This window comes from Meleagris gallopavo, chromosome 12, assembly GCF_905368555.1.
Source record: "Meleagris gallopavo chromosome 12, MGAL_WU_HG_1.1, whole genome shotgun sequence".
Taxonomy (NCBI): Eukaryota; Metazoa; Chordata; class Aves; order Galliformes; family Phasianidae; genus Meleagris; species Meleagris gallopavo.
Genome location: NC_139415.1, coordinates 1219938 through 1236478, shown reverse-complemented (window position 1 = coordinate 1236478; position 16541 = coordinate 1219938). Strand labels below are relative to the sequence as shown.

General features: G+C 41.0%; 1 protein-coding gene across 5 annotated transcripts in view; it reads right to left on the bottom strand.

Annotated features, from left to right (window-relative positions):
* Nucleotides 1-16541, bottom strand: part of NEO1 (neogenin 1) — a 180138-nt gene that overhangs the window by 106878 nt on the left and 56719 nt on the right. For all 5 annotated transcript variants that reach the window (XM_085233601.1, XM_085233605.1, XM_085233602.1 and 2 more), the window contains exons 3-4: nucleotides 4601-4876; nucleotides 46-199 (exon numbers count right to left, since the gene is read on the bottom strand). In XM_085233601.1, the coding sequence (XP_085089727.1) occupies nucleotides 46-199; nucleotides 4601-4876 (430 nt within the window). The remainder of the gene's footprint in view (nucleotides 1-45; nucleotides 200-4600; nucleotides 4877-16541) is intronic.

The window sequence follows — 16541 nt, the reverse complement described above, 5'->3', positions numbered from 1 at the left end:
CTATGACATATATATATATATGTGTATATATTAGCCATTACTCACTCTTCTGTGATTAGCTCTTCTCCATTTTTTGTCCATCTGACATACGGAGTTGGAAATCCTCCAGCAACACATGGAAACACCACATTTTGCCCAGTAACTTTAGTAAGTGAAGACGGCTGCCTCACGAAGACCAAGCTCTGGGGCTCTTCTGGATCTGCAAAAGGTTTTGTAAATGGCAACAAAGTTATACGACACAGAATCAGAAAATGATCATAATTTAAAAAAAGAAAAACAACAAATGAAATGTTTGACTTCTTCCCTGCCTCTTCAGAAGACTGAAGCCTCTTACCTACAGAAAGTTTGCTGCCCTCCCTTCCAAGCCTCCCACATGAAAAGCTCTTTGTCTTTCCCATCAGACAGTGGACTGACCACTGTAGGGATTCTGACTCCTCAGGCTCTCCTTGGGAAACAATTTTAGCTAAATACTGAATCCCTGAAACCAAAAATTCCACCAGCTAGTCAAGATTTAGTAATGAGATAGGTCTGACTTTGCCCAGCCAAGCTCTGGCAATCACCCAAGCTGCAAGGCTGGTTGGTAAGGCCCTATGTGTAACACTGTCACTTCCTGCTCTGGGGCTGAAGGCTGTGGGTGCTTAAAATGGCATGAGACAAACTCACTATAATCGGCTCGGACTACCTTCACCTTGCTTTCAACCCAGGAGGATGGTCTACACAAAGCACTTAGACGAGGCCATGCCAACCAGACCCTCCAGGTGGCTGCCTGAGGCTCTCCTGATAGGCACTGGAAAATAGAATTATTGAAGTAGAAAGAGAAGCCCAAGCTAAAGCAACAACAAACTAGTCAATTTTCATTCTGAAGTACTACAAACTTTATCCTAAAACAAAATATACCACCATTTTCCATCTTTGTAATGGTGAAAGAGTTTTGCTTTGGCTTTGATTTGGGCAAGTTTTGTTTCTTTTCTTATTCTCTCCTCACACCCATTAAAAGCAAGCAAAAGCAAAGTGCATATTAACTCAGTCTTTTACTACAGGAAAAAGCCATTTTGACTGTAAGAACTGAAAACTTATTCACCAATAAAGACCAACGAGCAAATATACTCTGAACTATACTACCAAAAAACCAAACAATTCCAAACAAAAGGCTATTTTCCTGCACATATCCATGACTCAAAAGGGAATCTTAGGAAAAAAAACCTTCTAAAATCAGTCTTAACTAGATGTGAAACCAATTCATCAAGGGGTTCAGTAACACCCAGGCAGAAGAAAAATGCTGTTTACATCACTGGCTTCTGCAGTAACTTCAGCATGTGTCTCGCACCATAATTAGAAGTAAATGAATTCCTAAATACCACATAGAACATTTCTGCAGTTAATTACCCTATCTCCTTCTACTTACCGCTCAAAAAATCCCTGGTGTTTATGCTGCATTAATTGCTGTATTCTCAGTACGTAGATATATGCTCATCAGCTTGGTTCTAGATAAGCTCCAAAACTGAAAAAGCCCTCGACCTTTAACCAAAAAGTTAGCTTTGACCACTTAAATGTGAGCAGACCATTCTGTACCCACGCTCAGAGTGATCCTGGATTGAGCCATCTGTCCTCAAGCCCACGCACCAACCATCGTAGTGGTTTTGCCTGCATTCCCCATGAGAGGCATCTAGTCTGCCTGCTCCAAAAATAAAATCATGTGTGAACAAGCGTGCATGCAGGGTAAAAAAAAAAAAAAAAAAAAAAAAAAAAAAAGCACATCACAGCTTGCCAGTGAGCCATCATTACTCCGAAGAGAAGCTGGTATGATTCATTGGAGATAGAGAACTTACTTATCCTCCCAGCTGACAAAAAAGACTTCAGATAGAGAAAGTAGAATTCAAGAATTACAAGAATATTTTCCTTAGAATCACAGCGTTGGAAGGAACAACTAAAGGTCATCTAGTCCGACTCTCCTGCAATCAACAGGGACATACGCAGGCAGATCAGGTTGCCCAGGGCCTGGTCCAGCCTGACCCTGAATGTCTACAGGGATGGGGCATCCACCACATCTCTGGGCAACTTGTGCCAGTGCCTCACCACCCTCACTCTACAACTTCTTCCTTAGATCCAATCTAAACCTTCCCTCCTCTTTAAGCTTGAAGCCATTTCCCCTTGTCCTACCCCAACAGACACTGCTAAAAAGTCTGTCCCCTCCTTTCCTGTTGCTTCCCTTTAGATACTGACAGGCTCAGCTCTCCCCACAGCCTTCTCTTCTCCATGCTGCACAGCCCCAGCTCTCGGCCTGTCCTCGTATGGAGGTGTTCCATCCCTTAGAGCATTTTTGTGGCCCTCCTCTGGACGCGCTCCAACAGCTCAGTGATTGCACAGTGCTGGCTCATGTCCAGCAGCCACCCACCAGTATCTCCAGGACCTTTTTGGCAGGGCTGCTCTCAATCCTTTCATCCCCCAGACTGTATTGGTAATGAGGGTTGCCTCAACCCAGGTGCACACCTTGCACTTGGCTTTGTTGAACCCCATGAGGTTCTCCTGGGCCCACTGCTCAGCCTGTCTGGGTCCTTCTGGATGGCATCCCATCCCTTGGGCTGTCACCTCACCACACAGCTTGGCATCATTCTTGCACTCCCCACCCTTGAAAGGGCCTGCTGTTAAGCATCAGAGCTCAGAAATGTGTCCTCCTGCTTGGTGGAAGATGAAAGGCAAACTGAATGCTTGCTACAAGAAAAAGGAGAACACTGCCCATGGATGCAAAACTATATGATACAGGTGTGTGTTGGACACATTTCAGAGATTCAGAAGAACAGTGGAGAGGCTTTCAGGCATGTAACAGATAACTTCAAAATGGAATAAAGCAAATGAAGAGCAGATTAATTCAAATCCTTCATTCAGATTCATCTCCAACCTAACAATCAATTACGGGGCTCTCAAGATTAAGAAAGCTTTCTGTACAGCCATTTAATCCTACTTTAAACAAACAAACAAACAAAAAATTAAAATCAAACAAACTAAAAGGAAAGCTTCACAAACTTCATTATCAACACTCTCAGACCCACGACAAAGTAAGGAATCAGCATTATTTGTATCCCGTATTCAGTCTCCTTTAATAACACATTACAAAACTATACCAGATGCCTATACTTTGAAATGGAAATAGTTGCAATTGTATAATTGGGTATTTTTAAGTACCTTTTAGCACTTTAAATTAAAAAATAATAATAAATTACACTGTTGTAAGAAACAGAAATATTAATCGCAAGGGACCTCTGAAGATGCTTAGTACAACACCTGCTTCCAAGTCCTCTGCTGCCAACGCTATGTCAGGTGAATCACACTGTTGCCAAGGCTAGCCCTGAAAATCTCCAAAGATGGAAAATTTAGCAACTCTCTCTTAAAGTCCTCAACCAGTAAAAATTACATCAGAATCCCAACAGGAAGACTAAATCAGCAGAGACAATACAAAGCTCTGGAAATTATTAAGAAAACCCATGCAAAATACAACCCTTGTTTCCTAGTTTGGGAAAATGCGATTCCCATTCACATCTTATTCCTGATCAAGTTTCCAAACTCTGTATTAGAGCATCTGGTAATACACAGCTCTACACAATAGTGCAATACTGTCATTAGAAAAAGAATGCACTGAGTGTTGAAGTTTTAGGAATGCACTTTTGTTCTTATTAAAACAAAACAAAACAAAAAAAGAACTAAACAGTTCAAAGCAACAGGCAAGTAACAATAGCTAAATGTAACAAAATAATGGCATTCATGGTCCTCCCTTTTTTGGGATCTGGAAACTTCCCAAACGAGTCTAACATTTGAAGAATCAGAATTTCCCAAATACTGGAATCATTAAAAGTGCTCCAACTAAGCACCCAAAGAGCAAGGGACTTGGAAAATTCAACAGTATTTTAAAGAAGGGACTGAAGCCTCAGAAACCTACAAATCCTCATTGCTTACATGCTAAGGCTCAAATCCTGTTTTGTAACCTTTCACAATAGAACTGCAGCTATGAAATACAGCAGAAATATCTGCATGTCTGACCCATTCCGAACCACTGCAATGAGCTTAGACACTGATTACTGATTTTGCTTTTCTGTTTCCCAGCAGCATTATATAGTTTAGTCTTCTTTTACTATGAAAGTGGTGAGGTGCTGGAACAGCTGCCCAGAGAGGTTGTGAATGGCCCATCCCTGGAGGTGTTCAAGGCCAGCCTGGATAGGGCTGTGGGCAGCCTGGTCTGGTATTATATGAAGAGGTTGGTGACCCTGCCTGCAGCAGGGGGTTGGAGCTTCATGATCCTTGAGGTCCTTTCCAACCCAAGCCATTCTATGATTTTACAACTCTATGATTCTCAAGGGCCAAAAAGCTGCAGTTTAAGTGCCTGCAAACATTTTAAGCTATTTGAAACAAAAGCTTCCATAATGCACCTTATGCTTAGTCCGACTTTAAACATCCAGAAAGGTAACAGAAGATTCTCACTTGCTCCTTTCTGTAAGTACTCTTGCAATGTAAGTTTGTTTGTTTCTCCTACCAGTAAGTCTAATTTTTATTTATTTAAAAAAATAAAAAATAAAAATGAAAAAACAAGCACAGAACAGATTAATACCTGGAAGAATTTTCAGCTCTGCCTCCTCGCTGTATTTGGGGGTGCCACCACTTTCGATGACGCAGCGGTAGAATCCTCCATCTGTATCAGTAGTGTTACCAACAAGCAGCGCCCCGCTTGGCAGCTTGAAGACACGCTCGTCCAGGAGGAGGGGCTGCCGGTCCTGCTCCCACCTCACAAACGGCGCGAGGTCAACGTTCACCTCGCAGTTCAGGATTGCACTGTTTCCTTTATAGACAGATGATAGCTCCGGCTGGCTGGTGAACCTGGGAAGACCTGCCAATAGGAAATACAGAAGTTAGAGAAGTGAGAAAAATTACTGAAGGTGACATCCAAGCTTTGAAGCCCAAGTGAAGATTCATCAATATTATTTCTCTTAAAAAAAGAAAAAATTAAGCTGCTTTCCAACTCTGAAAGTCTTAAACGCACTGGGATGTGGTAACAAGGAACAAATGATGCTGTGGAAAAGGTGATTTCATGTATGCCTTCCACTGAAGTTTACAAGCAACATCTTAATTGACCATCTACTGGACTACTTATGAGCTGATCTTTTCCCTTTATATTTTTAGGCTTTTCTATCAAAATTAGCAGTTAATTAAGAATCTAAGCTGAAAAAATATTTTGTACAACTTCACCAATCGTGAACAAGTCAAGATTCACCATGACTTATAATTTAACCAGGCCACGGAAAAAGGCCTTAAGGGCATTAGAGGGCCAAATCTCACTGAAATTCAATGGATAAAAATGATATCTCTTTGAAGATTTCAGTTCCCAGATGCCTTAATTACAGCACCATGAGGTAAAATTGCATTTATTCATAAGAAAATCTTGAGCTTATACACATGAGTAAGGTTGAGGGTCGATTCTCTTCCCAAGACAAAGCTACAGCCGCAGCACCACAGCAGCAGCTCTGTGCACAGAACACCTCCACCCCCACGCCAATCTCCCACACAGGATATCCAGCTGAACCTCCAAAAGGAAAACCTGAGGTCTCCAAAAGGCTCAGCCTTCACTTCAGGTGTCCGTGTGCTGGTAAAGTGGTCAGCATGAGGAGAAGCAGCCACCACAACCGGCTGCAGCCCCTCAGCAGCCTGATTGCAGCAACAGTCCCTAAATCGTTTTTTTGGTTAACTGTACCTCACGCTTAAGATTAATATTGCCAAAGAAACTGCCTGTCAAAAATACTGACATCTTACCTTTCCTTCTCCCTCCCTGCTTCAAGCAGATTTTACGCCTTTTCCTTTCAAGTCACCGTGCTGCACACCCTCAGTGCAGGAGATGGAAAGTGGGACCAAGACACGTGAATTACAGCATCCAAGCACAACCACACGGACCAGGGAAGCTGGTACTAAAACATCTACGCATAGAAAAAATATATTGCCTGGTTCCTCAATGTGAAGGTGAAGAAAATGGACAGGCAAGAGACCTCTCTCTGTTCCCTTCATTCCCTAGAAAAGTAGTTTACAATCTATGGCCTATCAGTTACACACTGCTGCTCAAACCTTACTCTTTCTCCCCTACATTTGTCCATATTCACTAACCTCCGTTGTGGGAGAAACATCTCATGTCAATATTCATGATTTTGCCACCTGAATGAATAGTATTTTTTGCTCAGACAGTAAAACTCTTCGTTATTACCATCCACTTAACTACAAATTTCAATACATACTTTTCATGCAACTTTAGTATCCGTATTTCCCATCGAAAAAATGAATCTGAACCAGACCAAAGGCACTAACTCCAGTGCTCTGCAATCAAAGCCAGCCACACAAGAGATTTATCTGAGATTACTTTTGGAGCAGCCTACATCAAATGTACACAACTGGTGGGATGTGAGGAGAGGATATAATAAAACAGATTTGAGAATATCTGCACAGAGTGCACTGCACTTAAAACATCTGGATCAATTCTGTTTCGGCGTGTATCTGCTCCCTCACACAGATTCACTTCCAAATGTTACACACTTTCTCCCTCTTGGAGAACTCTTTGGAGTCTCCTCCCACAACTTCACTTCTCATTTCTACTCCTCATGTATTTATAAACAACTTCAAGTCCTTTGATCTTGACCTTCTTTTAATATTAATTATTTTGCATCTTTGATATTTGATATTTACCCATCACTCCCTCCCTCTACAGATGAGCAAAAACCTTGGCTTCTTTCAGCTTTCCCTCTGCTCAGTAATGAAGCTACGATCTTTGGTTTCTTCTCCTCATTCCCACAGCCATGCTGACTTTGCTCCTATTAAAGACTCACAATCGTTGCAGTACGCAGGAATCCTCAGAGCAGGGTCAGCTATAAGGACAGAGAGGGTTATTCAGGGATTTTTCCACTGATATTCCACTAATCCTCACAGACAGACACTGCACAACCTCTTGGGCAACTTGTTGTGGAATTGCTCATCTTCACAGTGAAATACTTTCTCCTCAAACTCAGTGCGAAGCTCCTTTGCTTCGAGCGGTATCCACCCCCACACCACCCACAGAACAACAGAGATAACAAATCACAACGTCTATTGTCATTGAGTATTTGATCACAGATATCCAAGTTAATACCACAAAATTCCTTCTGAGTCTGCTGAAATATCTTCCCAATGCATTTAGTTCTCTCTTCCCAATCACTTTAGTTCTCTGCACTTCAGCAGACTGCCATCTCATAATCAACCAATATCAGACTTGTTTTCTCTATAAAATGTCCAATCGCTGTCTCAACTTAATACCAAGGACATGTATTGTATGTACATGTACCGTGCACCTGCATGACTGCACACACTGTGCCCGTTAGCTTCACCACTGTTCATTCTGTTGCATCCTTTCATTCTTCCTATGAGACCATGGAGGCTTCAGCAAGAGTTGCAAGGTTTTCCAAACTTGTCACACTTGCAAACATCATAGACATGTTCTTCATTTTTACACCAAAACATGTGATGGGGATGTTAACCATTACCTTCCCTTCGCCTTCTGTCTGAGGCATCTCTCCATTCTGCAATTTCCCTCTCAATACGAACCATTACATTTTCATAATTATCTCAGATTCTTATCAAATTCAACAGCCACATTTGAATTTCCTTTCTTTTGACCTTTTATAATCTAACAGGCTAGCATATCAAAAGTCTGTACTCCAGCATGCCCATCATATTATGCAGCTCTAAGCCATCAATTGCTTCATCAAGAGACCCAGATGTAAACCACTGTCAAAAGTCACTGTACAGTTTAGCCTTCTTTCCGTTTTCCTCCATCTTAATTAGCCTAGCCTTCAAAATCTCCCTAGAAAGGGCACAGTGTTGGGATCAGACTAATTGGTCTAAGGATCACCTCTTCCCTTTTGGGACACATGTTCTACATCAGTTACTCTTCAAGAAGAATGTACCAGGCCTGAATTCACGCCTCATTAGAAATCTTTACCAACAGACCTGCAAATTAAGCCAATTCTTTCTTACAGAGTGGAAGAGAGATGTGAACCTTCTCATTTTGTCAGAGCTGCTGCCATTTCCTCACCCCGCACAACTAGCACTTGTACAATCCTTACACCAGCAATCTATGGAACACGTTACTGGAAGACAAAAGCCCTGCAATTTCTAACATGAAGTTCAATTACACGTTCTTTTAAATCCCTTATTAGTACTGCTTAGTTTTTGGGCAACTGTCTGTTCTGTTGTGGGCAGGTCCTTTATTGAGGTTAAATAAGCTTTACTTCAGATGGTTTCGTTACTCAGCAGCAATGAACTCACAGTTCATTTTCCAGGTCACTTTAAGCACCTTCATTTGATCATACGTGGTATGGTTTTATGATATATAATTTGAACCTAGGTCATAATTTCGTCTGAAGAGTAATTTTCTCATTCCATCATTATTTGCAATTTGTACTGCCTAGAAGTCTGCGTCGTGTAGGAGGATCCTTTTGCTTTAACCAAAGACAACCACAAAACATATTATAAAATGTTCTAAATATAAGACTTAATTAAATTAACTCTGAGACCTGTTTATAAGTGCAGTAAGAGGACCAGAGTACTGGCATACCTTCTCGTAGCAGCATACTCCCAGAAATACTCTGCTGAAAAGGTTTTCTTTTCCACTTCACATACCAGCCCAGTTCCCTGTAAGCCTGCTTTTCTCCAACATTTATCACAGTTTTCAAATGCATTACACCACGAAAGCTAATTCAGTCTATTTAAATTAGAAACACCTTTAAAACTACTTTTCAAAGTTAAATTTAAAAAAAAAAAAAGATACATTTTTCTCATAATGATTTCTAATTCCCAGTCACTTCAATCAACATGACAAAGCAGGATGATCTATTATAATGAAAATTAGTTAGAATTCTGATGAGAAAAGAGCACCCATTCTTCACACACATGTTGCAAGGCATTCATTCAGATGGAGATATTACTCCATCACTTACTGAATGGATGTAATGATAAATGATACTTTGGGGTTCTGATATTAAAGATAATTTTTACATGTTTGTATGTACATTAATCATTTGAAGGCAGCACAAATATATTATGATCGATTTTAGGACGCTGAAGGAGAATATTTCTGACCAAACAGGAATGTGGGTTAATAAATTCAATTTGGGAGGATGATTTTCCACTTGGAATGCTCTCTAAAAACTGGCAGGAGAGCACGTGAGCAATTGTGTGATTCTCACATGCATACAATAGAAATCATAGGTGGTACCACTTCAGATTTGGTGCTAGGACAATGCCAATGGGGGCACGGAGGGGGGAGCAACTCCCGCCCTATTTTCTCCTTCCCTTTTGTCTCTCCCTCACCAAAAGACCAAAGCAACGGTAGGAATGTGAATGAAAAACCTACTTAATGCAAATTCGTTCCATTCAGACTATTCCCAGCCTAAGCATTGCTGAGATTTGTGGCCCATTGTCTTCATCTCTGAAAAAGCAGCGCAGTGCCTGGAAGAGCAATAACTCCCCTGCTCCTGGAAAACACAGATGGCGAAAATTCTGGCTGTAGTCTGCTGCCTTCAGTACAGCCAGTATTTCATCCCCTGTATTTTCCAGAAGAGGAATTCATTACACTGAGCCAGATGCTAATCTGGGTTCAGCAGTCCCTCTGCAACCGCAGACAGTGCCAATCATTTTCAAGAAGACTGAAAGGAAAAAAAGGTCCATAATCAACAGTTCCTCAACTACTTGCTCACTCAACACGCTCCCTAACTTGGGAGTAAATGCTCCCTTTCTTTCTGAATGCTGTCAGCAGTCAGTAAATGTCCAGTTTTATTTAATGTAGGTGCTATTGCCATGGGCACATTTAATCCTCTTTAGAATCCTACTAACCTTTTGGCCTACTAACCAACCTTGCCAAGAAGAAAAAAAGAAGCCTTCTCAAGAACAACTGAAGGCTGCAGAGGAATTCACTTCTGCCCTTCCTGTGGCAGGTTTGTATACCTTTACCACATGGCTGCAAGCCCAGCAGATCAAATCCACAAACGCATTTTCATCCTGTGCTTGAGCTCCTCTATTGCTACTCTACAGACTGGAATTGAACACAGTGCTTTGTGTAAGAATTAAAGAGTTTTAAATAAAACACCTAACTTCACATCTTTATGCAGTTGCACATCTCACAAAGCCTGTTTTCAAACTTCTTTATGGCATCCCCAGTGTTCTCAGCAAGTCTCCCCTGAGCATTTCTACTGTAGTATGGAAAAAGCAAAACAAGGAGCAGCCACAAGTTCTTCCAAAATGCTGCATCTCAAATACCCACCAGGAAAACCTCTGCTGCTCAAAACTCGCTCGACTTTCTCTCACCAAGCCTTACCAGCTTTAGCAGTACCGCCCACAAATCTCACTGCTAACAGCTTGCAAATCACAGTTCTCACGTATTCCACTGCTCTGTTCAGACACAAAGAGACAGAATTAATAAACAAATGACGATTTGTTTTAAGAAATTTTCATTTCTTCTCCCGCTCTCTTTTTCCCTATTTCAAATTTGAACTCATGGCAAATTGATAACTCTGCTACTATTTTGCTTATTAAAAAAGCCTCTTGGGAAACACAAAGATTTTAGCAACAGCAGTAGGTGGAGGAGGACAGCAACATGAGACCCTATTGTTAAAATCGCCACAACATCTGTTATCCTCCAGCAAAGCTGCCGATCTTTAAGATGCCGCATATTTTGTTCGAGCATCAGCTTCACACCCAAACCCTGTTAAAAAATTAATAAGTCCAGCCATCTGTGGACACTTCATTAAATTATCACAGCTCTTTTCTTCCCCTTTGCTTACAGATTATTCAGCATCATTTGTCTGAGTGGCAGAGGTGTGAAACGTTTTAAAATACACTTTTGTTAACAGGAGGCACTCCCTCAATCTCTCTAGCAAATACATCAGGCTTCATAAGTACAAAACATGCGTGGAGAGCAGAAGTCCAACATTACCTGAATTAAGATAAGACTTGATGTTTCTATATGGAATATTCTTAGTATTAGAAACAAAAGAAAAAAGATCTACTGGCTAACCTAAAGCAAGAAGCATGTGGAATAGAAAACAGGAATGAGAAATTTCAGCTCATACTCAGAATACTGTCTGTCAGAGGCAGCCTTGGCAGCATGCTTAACCTGACTGGTACTGACTGTAAAAAGTATGGCTTGACCAGAATTGAATAAGGAGGAGAAAAGGGAGAGAACATCACTACAGATAACAACATAAACACAGGTGCACCTACACACACACGATGTGCATACATCATGCAGTGCTGTGGTATATTAGGTATGTTTTGAACAGGCAGCTGAACTAGAGATCTCCTTAGGTCCCTTCCAGGCTCAGTTACCCTATGATAACACAGCTTGAGAAAACTAGACAGAGAAGGATGTGAAGATGCTACAACAGCCTGGAAAGCTTTTGCCACGCTGTGCAAGGAGGAACAGAACTATACATGTCAAAGCAAACTTCTAGCTTGGAAAGTCAGAGCAAAATGGATCATGTCTGGAGCACAGGGTCTGCTTACATGAATTTCGTCAGGCTGCCATTAAGCCTCTCAGATTTGGATTTGAGCTTTGCCACAAATTAATAAAAATACAAACACCAAGTTTTAAGATAGTGCTTTGACTAGCAAAATGCATCTAAATATTCCAAAAGTGTTTATACAATTGTCCTTTATGTGATAAGTAATATCATTTTGCTAAGTCTGACATAATGAAAGACCAAACTGGAATACAAGAGCATAAGAACATAGCTATGTGGACTGTAGAGAAAACTGTCACTTCACATCACTTCAGTGCATGATGGTACTACAGATCAATTCTGATTTCAAAGCAGAACACTAAGAGTACCATCTGACCTCAGCCCACCACTGGAAACAAGGAAATAAGATCTAACTCCTTAAGACAGTAGAGCAGCTCTTTGCATTCAAACCAGGAGACAATCTCATGTGTCAGCCGACTCCTGCAAGAAAAGCTTGATGAACAGAAATGATACAAAATGCAAGAAGATAATCCTAATGAAATTATTCGACTTGTGACTGACAGCACAATATTGAGCAAGAGACAGGTGAGTGCCTGGGAGTCACTTTATGGTGCTACTTTGCCAAACACATCCTTTGTCAGAAGTCCCGGGGATAATGAAATATTAAAATGGATCAAGAAACGAAGAGCAGACATGATGTACATCCTGATAGCATTTCCACTGGAGCATCAGCTCCCAACAAAACTGGGAGCATATGTCCACTGGGCTCTGCACCTGATGTGATGCTTCAGACTGCAGCTCCAGCAAGAGCAGGAGGGGCACTCTATGAGCAGGTAAGGCTGGCTCCGAGCAGGGATGCGCCCTGCATGTTCACAGTGAAAGGCTGTGAGAATTAAGAAGTTTTGAGCTAGAAGGAAAAAGTCAAACAGGATGCCAGCATCAAGAATCTTCTACTGAGCATGTATTTATTGTTGCTCAACACAGCTGTCCTTTCTGAGTAGTGGAAGTCTGTTCAGCAGCAGGCCACAAACCAGAATGAAGATCAGCCAGCCTCACAGTGCTTAAAAGACTGCTCTGCAACTGCCAACACTGGGAAACATGGAAGTAGACATTGCTAAGGCATAAAAATAAAGAGAGAGTGCACAACCAATGAAATAATTCATTTGATACCATCCTAACAGCAAGGACAATAAAAGCACTGCAGGACTTTAAGGGACCCTAAGACAGTGTATGTAGATTACCACCTCATTTAAGAAACCTCAGGTCCTGAGCAACTGAAGATCTTGAATAAAAACACCACATGCTCGCAATTCTTCTTAAAACAAAATCAATAGTAATAACAAAAGAAGAATAAGATCTGAGTATCGTGGTGAAAGAGAAGATCTTGACAGGTTAAATAATTTCAGATCCAAGCAAGGCTATCAATTACGAAAGCTTATGTGAACAAGCTATTCGAAGAAGATTAACGCACAGATCTGGAGAGAAGATCAGTAAAACTTTTGCAGGCAACTCTGCAGACTGTCAGAGACAGCAGGTGCCTGAAGAAAGACATTTAGAGATAGGAAAAAATCTAAAAATTTCACAGAAAAATACACCGAGTTAACAAATAGCAAAGAAACCCCTCAAAAAGACTGACACACCGAGAGACACGCACAGCAGGAGAAAGAACTTGAATGTAAGCCTTCAGCTGAACAAGAGGATGTCTAGAGATGTGGCAGCAAGGAGAAGGCACACTACAAATATATGTACATAACTAGCAGATTATGTACCAGAACTGTTGATCAGTCACAGGGATCAGGATAAAAACCAAAAAGATGTGGATTATCGCACCACTGAGCCCTGAATCATGGACAGCTGCTAGCAATTAAGCTCATCATATCAGAGAGAATTCTGTAAAGGTCTCTACCTAACAAAGCCTTTCTTGGCTCCATTTTTAATGTACTCAATTTCAGAGAAGTTACAGAAGAGCAGAATGACAGTGTTTCTAATCCAGGAACCTGCAGGTATGAAAGAGGGATGGGCAGCACCCACAAAGAGACCTACACATTGAGAAACATTTCCCCTCGCTGCCTCTGAAGAAAAGGGGAATAATAATGAATGCAAAAAGGGAAGGTGGGTTTGTTTTTCTTTATTTCTAGCATGATCAGGTGAATAATGAGACATGCCCTACATTTTCGGAATGTCACCAACATCTCAGCATCACTGAAATCAGCCAGATACACGGTTCCATGAGTTATTTCTTATTAAGTATCTATTCCTCCATTTTCTTTCATTTTCACTGTCACTAAGCTTCCTTCTGAATTTCTACCATGAAAAAACACACAATTTATCATGTACATGCCTGTCCCATGCTCCTGCCTAGCCATAACTGCCTTTGTCAGCTTTCATTTGGGTAGGTGTGACAGTACAAGCTCTTAACATTTTCCAAATGCAATGCTCAGTTGATCTAAAGTCTGAACAATGCCACCGTAGAAATCCATCACCTTCAGCCTGTCAGAGTAAAGCTGAAATATCTTTTTGAATCCCCTACTTTAAGATACAGTTAGGAAAGAATACAGGCTGCATATGTAACTATCGCTTGCCTGACACTTTGGGATTTGGAGTAAGCAATCTCTGCAGAACTTATTAAATAGAATTACAAAAGGGATTGCTGGTGCTGACACGCAGAACATAAATAAGGGGAAATACACATTTGAGTGAAAATATTAACAAATGAGAAGGCCAATGTAAACAACATCCATCCAACCTTCTCGTTCGGGGTGCTGATGAATCATCAATACGCTCTCCATTTCCACTTCATACAAGCATACAGAATCATTCATCAACAGCTCATCCACTATAAGCCCAAGTGATTTTAGAAGAAGAAAATCTGGGAGTAGAGCTCCCTTCCACAGCACTCATGCTTCCCTAGAGATGAGTTACATTGCCTTCTATATTTTCAAAAGCATAGATCAAGATTAGAATGGGTACTGCAACTCATTATAAATCCAACCTCTTCGCATCAAGATATGTATTGTTTTATAAGTACATTAATATAAAGCCAACTTTGTCCACTAAGCAGTACTAAAGGATACTTTCTTCACTAATTACAAGGCTAATCCTTAACAGCCTGAATTGTCAACTGGTAAACCAATAAAAACTAATCTTCCGGGTTTAAAAGAAATACTGCATTTAAGACAGTGCCTAATTAAGAAAATAATCCTAATAGTCGTAACAAATGACCAGAGGCTTTAAAGGTTCGACACTGACTGGTGTCAGCAGGACAGCCCAAAAGCAAGGATACCCAAGGATACCTCCACCACTTGTGGGCTGGATAGCTGGCAGCAGGAGTTGATGTTTCCCCCATCTGGCCTTCTTCCTCCACCTTCTCATCTAAGGAAAGGATCCGCGATCTCTTCCCTTTTCTGAGCAGACTCAGTTTCATTGCATTCACCATTTCTAGAAAATAAATGCCAGCTTGGCTTTTTTGTCCTGAGTAGTACTATTTAATTGTTATTAAAGAAGAATTCAGAATGAAATAGAAGGTACAACAGCAATCCTTTCTGGCAGAATCTGTCTATAAGATGCAGTTTTGTAAGAACTACCCATCTTGTTTACTCATCCTTGAAAAGAAATGCATTTTTATCTAAGATCGTTTATAGAAGGAAATGGAAAAAAAATGCAGATACTTTTTTCCACATAAAACACAGTTTTGCAAGGAAAATTTATCACCTGTGTCATTTATTGTTGTTAAGTGCTCTTAAGTACTCTCCACTGAAGCGGCTAGCTCTTAGGTTATTTCCAATTCAAAGGGACAGAAAGCTCTTTATGCATGAAGATAAAGGTTCTCCTCCTCCTCTTTTGAGGGAAATATGCAATAATACTGAAGGGAAAAAAACACACCCCCAAGGAGCTGGAAGAAGCAGAGGGTGTGTTCTGCTCAGCTCTGCCTATAGCTTCTCTTGCCCTTCAGGAACGTCACACGTGGCACCCAGCAAAACAACACACGTAAGAGACAGCCTTCACAGCACCAGGCCCAGCGGCCTGCACACCGCCAGGCTCCCAGAGATGCTTGTTGGCCACAGCTGCACCTCCTGTGTCCCATCCAGATGTGGAACGGGTGCAAGAATTCTTTTCCTTCTACACAGTCTTCCTCTTTCACAGCATCTAATTTTACAAAAAAGTCATCTAGATTTCTTGAAGAGAAATTCCTTTTTAACCCAGGGCCAGGCACGGAGGTCTTCCTGAAGTCAAATGGTGCAAACAGCAACAGAAGCACGCTCGTATGCCAGCATCTCCTGGCTCAGAATTCCAGAATTCCTGCAAACCACATTACACTGAGAGCTGCAGCAGTGCCTCATCCAGGCCTCCCTTCATTTCAGTAGCAGTTCCATATGGAAGGCCAGAACTTGATAAATTCAAGGTGCAATCAAACTTTAAAAGGCAAGAAGGAGACAAAAAATGGGAACAATCTCTCAAGTGAAATTCTTCCCCATTATCTGATATACTGACAAGAAGCAAGTCACGTTACTCAAAGGCAACTCCAGAGTTTGTTGTCTCAATTTCTGACAGGTTTGTGTAACGTTACAGACATGTTAGAGAACAGCTACCAGCCTTCTGCTGCTGCTCTTGAGGTCTTCTGCTCACTAATCAGCCTGTGCTTCTTCTAAAAATAATATTAAAATGAAGGTTTGAAAGTGTAATTTCTATGAATATCCAAATGAAAAATAATACATCTAATATAAGGGATACTTAAGTGAGGAGGGATGGAAAAAAGAAGGAAAGTCAGAGCCAGGTGATGTTAGTCTCGAGGCAGCACACCAGCACCTTTCACACAAGCAGCTCATTACAACCAAGCAAACTACACACAAAGCTCAAAGCCAAGTACAATCAAGTACAAAGCTAAACGGAAGAAGGGGAATCAAAAAACAAATGGATTCACTTGGGAAAAAAGACAGTAGATGAAATAAATATTTCAGTGAACAGTCTCTGAATGGCCATACAAAACCAATAAATCCTTACGATGAAGCTCTGTCACTGTCA